At 40.7% G+C, this 12,059-nt stretch overlaps 1 protein-coding gene across 1 annotated transcript in view; it reads left to right on the top strand.

Moving 5' to 3' along the window:
• LOC123975929 (prostaglandin F2 receptor negative regulator-like) overlaps positions 1 to 12,059 on the top strand; it is an 18,749-nt gene that overhangs the window by 2,203 nt on the left and 4,487 nt on the right. Inside the window, exons 2-4 of the mRNA XM_046057701.1 lie at positions 3,768 to 4,172; positions 7,485 to 7,895; positions 11,031 to 11,150. Coding sequence (XP_045913657.1) covers positions 3,768 to 4,172; positions 7,485 to 7,895; positions 11,031 to 11,150 — 936 coding nt within the window. The remainder of the gene's footprint in view (positions 1 to 3,767; positions 4,173 to 7,484; positions 7,896 to 11,030; positions 11,151 to 12,059) is intronic.

Here is a 12,059-nt window from a genome sequence, read left to right as displayed (position 1 = left end):
GGAAGGTCACCCGCCACATTGCGGGGTAAATGTATTCTGCATCATATCGCCATATAATTGCTATTTTACTTTAATTGTACTAATAATGTAATGTACAGTAATACTGTACTGTAATTGACCCTTCGCTAAGCCACGCCCCGAACACACAGCTGGCCAATCACAGCGCGGGAAGGTCACCCGCCACATTGCGGGGTAAATGTATTCTGCATCATATCGCCATATAATTGCTATTTTACTTTAATTGTACTAATAATGTAATGTACAGTAATACTGTACTGTAATTGACCCTTCGCTAAGCCACGCCCCGAACACACAGCTGGCCAATCACAGCGCAGTATAGGACTCGCTCTAACTGAGGTCCAACACTTTCATGGCTACGCTCTATTGACTCTAATGCAAACGCTGTTCCTGGGGCACTTGTAATAATTACAGTCGCTACCCAGAGAGGTTGAAAGGAGAAGAACGATTTATTCTCTTTCCAAAACCTGAAATAAATCCAGAAATATGTCGGCTGTGGATTGTTCCTAATGTTAGTTAGCTAACTTCCTACTGAATGTAACGTAATAAAGCCCTACTGTTCTGCTTTTTCATGAATGTAATAATGAATAGAGGCCTACCCAGCTTGACAGGAACAGTGTTGTTGTCGTTCATATCGTTGTCTTTTGTCTCAATCGTCGGGTGATGCGATGACTGTGTGAGTGGTAGGCTTTAGCTTCTATCTTTCATTTATTCTCGTGTGTTTGAGTCAGTTTGACAGCCTGAATACAACCTTCAAATGTGTAATGCAACTGCAAAACTGTCTGCTTCCTTCTGAGACCGCTTTTTCCAACAAATTTGACAATATTTCTCCGGGGAGTGCAGTAATAGACAGTAGCAGCGCCGACAGTTTGTTGGACTTAGCAACAGTAACTAAGAGGGGCGGGGCTTAACAAAGGGTCAGTTGGCAGCAGACCGGCATTCTTGTTTGTTGTGTGTCGCACTTAAATTGGTCCCAACACACGGATTAGGGTGGTTCATTGGTATTTGTTTATAGTAATTTCATGTTAGTTGTGTTTGATTAGCGTAGATTGGTGAGGGGGTGGGCCTTAGGGGACAGCAGTCGGGAGGAAAGTGGGGTGACTGAGAGTGTAGCCACTTTAATACGGAGATCAATGCAGAAAGAATATCCGCATGTGTTGCATTCGCTGAATCATACTGAACAAAAGTTTTTTGCAACATTATCCCGCAGCCTATGTGTGTGCAGACATAGCGGTCTGGCTTTACCAGAGCCAGCGGCGTGTAAAAAGACTGTTACGTGTAACCTTAACACAACACCGGCATGTTGGCTGTGGCTTTTCACACAGAGATCGTTCCGTCTCTGTCACGAACTTTCCCGGCTCAGAGGCTGATACATACAGTGCAGCGAGCTGACAGATTGGCTAAGTACCCCCGTGAAACAATGCAGCATGAAAGCTGCTAGTGTTTGGAGCACATGACAAAAGTTGTACTTGGAGTGTTTTTAGCTTTTAGCTGGCTAGCTACCAGCGTAGTGTGGCAATATTCAACGTTACCACCAAACCAACAAAATGAAAAAACGAAGCAGAGGAAGAGGAGGCTGAAGCAGAACATAAAAAATAAAGTTGGAGGTCCAGTCAGTGTCTGACACACTGTCAGATCTTCTAATGGTCCTCCTGTCCTTCCCAGATATTAAGGAGAATGATCCATAGGCTGTATAAAAATGTTGATCCCACAAAAGCTGTGATGCTGTGGCACCAGGACTCTGACAGAACCATGAGGCCAGAAGAGGGTGATTGTAGAAAGTAAGCAGGTTTAATTTGAATGATAAAGCATGATTAAGAGTGAGCAGTGATTGTGAAGTTGAAAGATTCATAAGAATCTTGTAAATTTAGAAAACAATTTACTTTTATGTCTGAAGTACATTTAATAGCAATAATATAACTTTTCTTCAAATTTCACGCTGGCCTCTTCTTTAAATTTGCATTCGACATAATACCTTATTGTGTCAAGTAAAAGTACAGAAACAAATGCATATGTGAAACAAAAGGATTTATTATTTTGGCAGGTAAAAATACGTTTGGCTGGTGGAATTTTTCATCTACCAGCAACCTTGGCAGGTGAGCCAAAAAAATTTCCACCACTGGTTTACACATGTACTTTCATGTGGTCAAGTGCTACACGATCACAATCTGATTACCCAAAATGCAATTTAATGTCAGGTGTAAACAGCCTCTATGTTCCCCAATTTGGAATATGCACCCATGGTGAAAATAAAACTGCCAATTATGGCATTGCCTCGTTCATTGAAAGATATTTAACGTGCATCTCTTTTTTTAATCAAAGAATTTAAAAAACATTTTTGGGTCTTAAATCATATTTCTTGAGGTTTTAAAAAGTCTTTAAAAAGCATTGAATTTGACTTTGAAAATGGTGCAAGAACCCTGTTATATGAGGTGCTAAAGTTATCATGTGTGGATCTGTGGTGAGATTTCTGCCTGATCAGAAGTGTTTTCAGTTAGTTTCAGTTTCCACCTACTTGTCTCATCCAGTGCAATCCCAAATGGGGTTCTGTGTCTGTCAGATGGTCTGAGGAGGATACTGTCATGATCTATTGCAGAATGCTGAGGCAGATAACTGAGATGTGGACCCAAATGCAAGACACTGGAAATGCTTGTGCGGTAATGATGTTTAATCCAAAAAGAAACAAAAAAATTCAGGTCCAAACAAAAACATTAACAGAACTCCAAACACACTATCAAAATCCACAGTGGGAGAACACGGAGACAAGCAGGGAAACACTCAGCAACGATGAGGACACGACAATGATTGAACGAAACTGACAACCATTCATAGAAGCTCACACGAGTGGGCAGGAAGAGCAACCAGGTGAGACACATAAAGGAATCAGGGCAGATCTTACACACACTTGAGCAGGCAGGGTCATTCACAGGTGACATTAGGGTAGTGATGGGGCAGTGGATAAGACACATGCCTTTGGTGTGAGAGACCCGGGTTTGAGACACCAATGTGTCCCTGAGCAAGACACTTAAGCCCTAGTTACTCCAGAGGCGTGCGACCTCTGACATACAGTATAGCAATTGTAAGTCGCTTTGGATAAAAGCGTCAGCTAAAAGTATGTATGACAGGGCTCGAAACAAACACCATACAAGTTCAAACCCAGATGGAATAGTTCAAGCATGCACATACAAAACCAAACCCACACAGGAAAATTGAACTGACAAACCATGACAAAAACCCACAACAGTAACCCCCCACACACACACCAGTAAATACAAAAGTAATAAAAAATAAATAAATACCAAAATAAACATATTTAGTTTCATTTTATCTAACTACTTGCCTCGACCAGCATGCAACACTTTCTTCAGTAAAAGTAAAAACATAAATTGTCATCAGTAGCTGTATATACAGATATACAGAATACTATCAAAGGAAGCAACTGTAGAAGTATCTTTTAGCTAAGTACAGACACACCAAGCAAAGGGAAATTGAATTATGATCTTCTATACGGTTTGTAATTTACAGTATTTAGACAGTTATTTTTGTCCTGAATATTGATTTTTAAAGCAAGTAAGTTGATTCAAGGCCGCCAAGTATGACGTAACGCAATAAAAGGTGGAAAACACTCCACATTGGTGTAAAAGGTAGGAAGTGTGTGTGTGTGTGTGTGTGTGGAGAGCTTGCAGTTTCTTATCTTTGTGTTCGGTGATATTCATAAGTATTCATTCCTAAAATCTTTTTCCCGTCAGTCATCCCCAACACCCTCAGGGTCTCCTCCCAGACCCCGCCCCCAGTCGTCCCAGAAGGAAGTGACATGACGCTCTCCTGCAACATCACCCGGCAACTCACCCACCCCACCTACCTGTCCGTCACCTGGTCGGTGAAGAAGGGAACAATGTTGGAGGAAATTTTGACATTTGGCCCTCAGGGAGATGTAGTCACAGGGCAGAAGTACGACCGGCGCTACACCGACGGAGGCATTCGATTGGTTCCTGGGAAGGATGGATTGTTTGACTTGGTGATTTCCAGAGTGACGTCGTCTGACGAAGGGATTTATGAATGCAACGGGACGGAATGGACGCATGAAAATGGCAAATGGATAAAAATCGTGGAGAGCACAAAAGAGATGGGCACTGTTGCTGTTACTCCTACAGGTAAGAAAAAGAACAACAGCAAAAGTATATTAGTAGTAACAGCAGAAGCAGCATCACTATCAGTGGCTCCGCTGGGTCGTCCTGTCTCCCGTCCTGGCCGCATTGTTGCTCTGTCGGCCCGTGCACTTGATCGTCAATCCAAAATCAATAAAAATCATGCAAAAAAAATGCATCTCAAATCATGCAAAAATATAAAACATCCAATAATAAGACCCAATAATACCCAAATAAAATATACTGAAGATAGATCAATGTAAGATGAAAACCACGTGATATGTTAAAAAGTGCACACAATTAGGATAAATTATTAACTGTTTTAAAAGAGAAGTACAAGTACTACAAATGTAGGCGCCAGGTTTGACAAGGAGGAAGAATGCTTCGAACAAAAGACAAAAAGATGATTTCTCTGTTTCTGCTGCAGCAATTTTACTAATTAGGGTTCATACCGCGTAGCGGTAGAACCCGATTGTTTTTGTGTGTTAGTTATTATTATTATTATTTGTTGTTGTCTGCCGCACTGGCTCAAATCCCGTGAGCTGGAATGAGCTAGAAACATGAAACTTGGGGGAATAACTGGAAATTGTGTGCATCAGCTTCCTTTTCACACAGGTGCAGCTCAATGTGCTTTACAAAAAAGCCTCAAGGACTATTAAGGTCCGCCTAGTCCGCTATTTTGAAATGCCAATTATTTGAAAATCACATTTTTGACATCTCCTCCTAGACCGTAGCTCCGATTGCCACCAAATTTTCAGTGAATCATCATTGGATCAAGCCTATTTAAACTTTGTATAAAGCATGTCGATATCTCAATTACCTTTCAAGATATGGACCAATGAACTTTGAATGGGGCGTGGCTCTGGACATGAATGACCACAAATCAACAACCATAGGGCCAATCATCACAAAACTCACAGGATATGTTCAGATAGGTGCCCCGGATATACCTGGACATACGTCCCTAGGGGGCGCTACAAGTGCAAGACAGGTGCTTAGCATTACACAAATTACACTATAAATCCCATATTCATTCTCCAATCATCACAAATCTCTCAGGATATGTCCTCATAAGTAACTGAGACATGCCCTGAAAGTTTCATACAAATCAAACACCCAAGGGCGCTATAAATGCAAACAAACTGCAGGGGATAAAACGCAAAACAGGCAACAAAATGCATATTGTTTGTCCAATCAACACAAAACTTGCAGGATATGTCTACATCAGCACCTCACACATAACCTGAAAGTCTCATTCAAATTGACCACTAGGGGGCGCTATAAATGCATCGTAACTGGATGTGGAATGACACAAATCAAGCTATAGATCAGAAAATTGTTGTCCAGTTGTTACAAAACTTGCAGGATGTGTTTAATAATAATGTTGAACCGTATGTGTGAAATAATTTTGATGGCGATATTGCGAAAAAAGGTATGAACCCACGAATCGCCGCTTGCGGCTATATTGTTATTTTTGTTGTTGTTGTTGTTTTTTTGCTGTCCCACAGCTAGGTCTGTGGAGTGACACAGACATGAGCTAATTTGGCACACATGAAATGATGCTAATTTGTGAACACGTACAGGGTGAAAAAAAACAGGACTCAAGTTGTCACCCACAGCTATCTATCTGACTCCATAGAAACATAAAACTTAATATTTACATCTTCCAAAGCCCTCAAATTATGGGAACTGTAATTCTAAAACTCCACACAAAAAAAACCTTGATGCACGTCTGAAGTTTGTTAAAGACCTCCTGGACGTTCCACAGCACTACTGGCAAAATATTAACTTAGCGACTTTAACTATTAGAAGTACCCCATGAACAGCATTTGACCATATCTTGGAAAAATACAGCAAAAAAAAAGCCTTTTGCATACAAGTCAGTGGAGGGCAGCCATGAAAGTGTTGGACCTCAGTTAGAGCGAGTCCTATACTGCACTGTTATTTTCACTGTGAGTCTTTGTTATGGCTTCATGTCGTTTATCCCGGCCCTGCTGCAGGACAAGCTCTCTCAGCTGAACATGCCTGACTCCACCTGCGGGTGGATCACAGACTTCCTGACAGACAGGAAGCAGCACATGAAGATGGGAAAACATGTCTCTGACTCCAGGACCTCAGCACCGGTTCCCCTCAAGGCTGTGTTCTTTCCCCTCTGATCTTCTTCCTGTATACCAACAGCTGCACCTCCAGTCACCAGTCCGTCAAACTCCTGAAGTCTGCGAATGACACCACCCTCACTGGGCTCATCTCTGGTGGCGATGAGTCTGCCTACAGGTGGGAGATTGACCAGAACAGTCTGGAGCTCAACGCTCTGAAGACAGTGCAGATGGTAGTGGACTTCAGGAAGAGCCCAGCCCCACCCTCCCCCATCATCCTGTGTGACTCCCCCGTCACCACTGTGGACTCCTTCTGCTTCCTGGGCACCATCATCTCCCAAGACCTCAAGTGGGAGCTGAACATCACCTCCATCACCAAAAAGGCCCAGCAGAGGATGTACTTCCTCCGCCATCATTGAGTCCATCCTCACCTCCTCCATCACCATCTGGAACGCTGCTGCCACTGCCAGGGACAAGGGCAGACTGCAGCGTATCATTCGCTCTGCAGAGAAGGTGATTGACTGCAATCTTCCATCACTTCAGGACCTGTACGCCTCCAGGACTCTGAGGCAAGCAGGAAAGATTGCAGCTGACCCCTCCCATCCCAGACACAAACTGTTTCACTCTCTCCCCTCTGGCAAAAGGTTGCGGTCAATCAGGACCAAAACCTCTCGCAACAAAAACAGCTTCTACCCGTCTGCAGCTAGCCTCATGAACAAGGCCGGGTCCCTCACTCCCCCCTTTCAAATAATATGTTTCTCCACATGAATATATCACTTCATTTCATATCATGCACAAACCTGGTACACTGCACATATTTGTTGTTAATTGTTGCTGTTTTATTGTTATTTAACTTTTTTTATATTGTCAATTTATATATTTATGTACACAATATCCTCTTCCGTTGCAATACGTCTGCACAACACAAACTGGAGTAGCCTTATGCACAATGCCACATTGTTCTTTCTCTCCTTATCTATTATTTTTCTCTATTCTGTCTTTAATATTCTTATTTAACTTGCATTGTTTATTCCATTTTTATATATTTCTACATCTATTTATGTCAACTGTATGTTTGTCTACATGTAGCACCTTATCACCAAAGCAAATTCCTCGTATGTGTAAAACACTACTTGGCAATAAAGCTCCTTCTGATTCTGATGTAGTTTGTCGCCTGTACACCCGTTGATGAAGGGACTAACTCTGTCTCTGTCCTCTCAAGGTCGGTCCCTCAGTGTGAATGTTTCATCCTCCTCCTTCCCCTCATCCACGGTTCTCCTCCTCTCCCCCGGTAACACGCTGAGCCTCCTCTGCTCCGTCGGCGCCGACAACCTGCCCACCCTATCCCTGGAAGTGACCTGGATGGCTGACGGCCACGAGATCATCACCATGGAGCACAGCGGGGTGGTGATCTCAAACCCTACCTTGAGCAGCTCGCAAGGAAAACGAGGGCAGGCAACCTTGGAGCGGACGGGAGCTGGAGAATACAGGCTGGGGGTGAGGGAGGTGAGTCGGGAGGACGGAGGGGCGTACACCTGCCGCATCCGAGCCTTCATTGAGAAAGGAGGAAGGAGGTGGCATATGGCGGGCGAGAAAACGTCCAGCCCTTTGACTGTGAATGTGTCGCAGATCAGTGAGTGAAACAACTTCATGTTTTTTTAATGCTTCTTTAAGATGATCAGATCATTAATATAAATGTAAATATGGTGCAAAATGCAAGAGCTTGTAGACTTGATGTGAGCATTTGTAGAATACGATGTGAAAACTAAAATCTGAACTTGTTAATGTTAAAATTTTCACTTGTTTCAATACACCTTTGTTCTGAATGTGAAGTCACAAAAATATTCACAAATGTGTACATTGATTTTTACATAAATACAATGACCTCTCAAACAAACATTTTATCTGCTTGGTCTAGAGATGGTCTGTGCCAAGTTTGGTAACGATCGGACTTATGGCTTTGGAGGAGTTAATTGAAATAGGTTTTTCAGATTTTGCAAAAATGAAACGTCATCACACAGACGCGTGTCTTATACCATACGAATCAGCAGTATCCCCCAAACATATAAGTTAAGAACATATAAGGTTTATGAATGTGCGATGTACTAGGGCTGGGCAATAAAACAATAATGATAATTATTGCAATATAATTTTCCTCTATCAATATAATAAATGTTCAATATATCGTCAATAAATATTTAGTTTTCATATTTGTTAAATTTTTTTATCATAATAGTTTTGAATGTTCTTCCTCAGATTTGTTAAGTGATCCACTGTTTGGCATCAAGTGTTTGTCCCATTCTGACCATAAAGAAAAGTTCTACCACATAATTAACCATCTGGTTTCTTCAATTTCCAGTCAGGAGCAAAAATCTGCCTTTAAATTTGAAAGAAATAACAATTTGACAATTAAATAATTATCAATATCGAATTATATGGAATGTTTTCATTGTGATAACAGTTTTGGCCATATCGCCCAGCCCTACGATGTACTTTGCAGTAGTTATGAGATTTTTTTAAATTGCAAGTGAGAAATGTCTAGAAATTTACATTTGTTGTAACAAGCCACGCACACTTTGAGCAATCATTACTATATTTTATGCATCCAGTAACCCTGGATTGTACAAACCAAATTTTGTACAAATCCATGAAGCGAATTACGAGGTGTAAACATTTTTGAAGTGTTGTGCCTCCTAGTAGAAGAACATCCCAGGACTGGCCAGCAAAGCTCGGGCCGAGCATCTAAACAGACTCGTCAAGTATGGTTACAATGGCTTACGCCAATATTGATTTATGGGCATTTATGTAAAATTGTACATAAAGACACAATAGTAAAAATTTATGAAAAAACATTTGTCGCACAATGTGACATTTTTTTTAAAATGATGAAATAAGTTTGACTCTAAACGAGGCCGTTTTCGAGACAATTGCAAAAACGTAAAGTTGATTGTTATAGCGCCAACATGAGATTTATGAGTGCCATTTTTTTGCCTGCGTAGAGGGTGGAAAGAAAGATAATGAGAACAAAACAAATAGGGCCCTAATGTAAATTTAGGAATTATTATACAAATGTTCCTGTCTGACCACATTTCATATGTCTTAAATCTGCGTGACATTATCCAACTTTGTATTAGATTCAATTGAACATATGATACAGTAGCATATGTTGTATGCTACTAAATCTTTAGTTTATGTTAATATACAGTATATTAAACTGTAAAAACTGATCGGTGTTATCAAGCATTTTGTGTTTAAATTAAATTTGAATGAAAGAAACTGACTTTAAAAAGAAAAATTACAATGTCAACATAGTTTGAGGAATCCCGTTTCTAAATGCATTTTTTCCTTCATGTTTATACAAATACAATAACATCAGAAAAGAAACTAACTATTCAGATTGCCCCTGTTGGTGTTTCTTAAATACCATACAGTTGTGTTCATAATAATAGCAGTCCAACATTTTGTTTTTGGTAAAAATTATATTCCTACATGGCAAATACTTTAGTAGTAGGTGTAGCAGAGTAATAGAAAACCAACAGACCCAACAGTCATGGCATGCATGCTGCTGATTCTGTGTAATTAAATCATTAATTGAAAATAATAGCAGTGTGGAGTTCAATTAGTGAGGTCATTCATTCTGTGAAAAAACAGGTTTCAAACAGATGGCCTTTAATTAAGGAAAAGGCGGCAAATGTTGTACTTGCTGTGTGTAATACAATTCTCTCTGACAATCGGTATAAAATGGGTTATTCCAGGCATTGTTCAGAGGAACAGCGTACCTTGATTAAAAAGTTGATTGGATTGTGGAAAACATATAAAGAAGTGCAGAAAATAGTTTCCTTCAAATCTACAATAATCTCAAATGCATTAAAATGGCAACCAAAACCAGAAAGACGTGGAAGAAAACAGAAAACTACCATTCAGGTGGATCGAAGAATATCCAAAAAGGCTCGATGATCAGCTCCAGGGAGATCAAAGGTCTAAAGTTATCTGTGAGAACTGTAAAAATTAGAAGATGCCCATGCGAAGCCAAGCTATCGGCAAGAAGCCCCCACAAAGTCCCACTGTTGCAAAAACGACATGTGCTGAAGAGGTTACAATTTGCCAAAGAGCACAGTCACTGGCCTAAAGAAAAATGGCGCAACATTTTGTGGACTGATGAATGCAAGATTGTTGTTTTGGGGTCTAGGGGCCACAGACAGGTTGTCACACAACCCCCTAACACTGAATTCAAGCCACAGTACACTGTGAAGACAGTGAAGCATGGTGGCGCAAGCACCATGATATGGGGATGTTTCTCATACTATGGTGTCAGGCCTGAAGTTAGTCGACTCCATGCAACACAGATGTAAAGCAGTTCTCAGAAACAGTGGTCATACAACTAAATATTAGTTCAGTGATTCACAGGAAAGCTAAATATTCAAGCATTTTTACAGTTTATACTGTCAATGTTGGATGAAAAATGATGAAAAATACTGACATTGCTATTTACTGCCTAATATTCCCTTTTCCTCACTTTGTGTTAAGTAATGACAAATTTGATGAATATTTCTTCATGTTTTGATGTGGAATAGAATCTGCAGTTTTTCCAATGCATGTGGATGTAAATAAAAGCTATTAAGGATTAAAGGATTTAGTTTTTCAACATACTGCAATTGTTTTGAACACAACTGTATGTATTTTCTCATTAGTTTGAAATCAAAACCTTTTAAATCTATTGTTTGTTTGCATGCACAACTTGAATGCCATTGTGACGGTTTGTTTTCAGTGGCAATAATTCCCCCTGCAACCTCATCAAATCAGACAGCTTTGTTGACCATTGCTGCGGCTCTCTCTTTGGATGTGCTGCTTTTGCTGCTGATGCTCACCACATATTTTGTGTACACACGTAAGAGAGCTCTTCAACACCATAAAACACCTTCAGTCACACACAAACAGACATTTGGGCAGCTATGTTTTGCTACGTGTAAAAACTAATGGGAAACAAAATCTGGAACAACTTAAGAGAACAAATATATATTACAGCCTATCATGTAATATATTTTAAAGAGGTGGTATTATTCTCATTTTCAGGTTCAAAATCCTATTTAGGGGTTGTACCAGAACAGGTATACATGGTTTCATTTTCAAAAAACACCATATTTTTTGTCATACTGCACCCTGTGTTGAAGGCTTCATTTTACCGATGGAGTGATACATCCAGTCTCTAAATGATCTTTGTTTGGAGTTGCACATGCGCAGTTCCTAGTTAAGGACTACTAGCCAATCAGAAGCAGAGAAGGGCAGGTCAGCGAAAGGCCGGTAATAGCCAATCAGAAGCAGAGAAGAGGACGGGCTGAGAAGGCTAGTGATTGGAAGAGGCGCTATCGAAGAGGTTGAGACTGGATGATTCACGGCTAGGAGGAGTTGTACGGTTTGGAGGGCGATTCAAATTACTTTGTGACTCATTAATCTTACAAGGGACAAGTATTTGATATCTCAATTGGCATCTCCTGTGAGAGTTTGTTTTGTGAGCTGAAGCAGCAGGCAGCTCCCCAACGAGGGATGGGCTATGCCGCCGAAGGGGAAAACTAGTGATGGTGCTGGGAGTAATGACAAAAAGTCCAGACAATCTGAAAAAAGAGATCTGACAATGGAAGTGGAAGTGAGAGTGACGAGTCCCAAAGCACAAGGAAAATGCCAAGATCTGAAGAGGAGGGTGGATTTAGGATGATAGTTAAATTCAAAGATAAAAGTGACAAAGCCTTAAACCCACTCAGACTATCGGAGGAGCTAAAAAACAAAATGGGAAAAGTTC

The sequence above is a fragment of the Micropterus dolomieu genome, linkage group LG01 (genome assembly GCF_021292245.1).
Source record: "Micropterus dolomieu isolate WLL.071019.BEF.003 ecotype Adirondacks linkage group LG01, ASM2129224v1, whole genome shotgun sequence".
Classification (NCBI taxonomy): domain Eukaryota; kingdom Metazoa; phylum Chordata; class Actinopteri; order Centrarchiformes; family Centrarchidae; genus Micropterus; species Micropterus dolomieu.
This window is presented reverse-complemented; position numbering and strand designations above follow the sequence as displayed.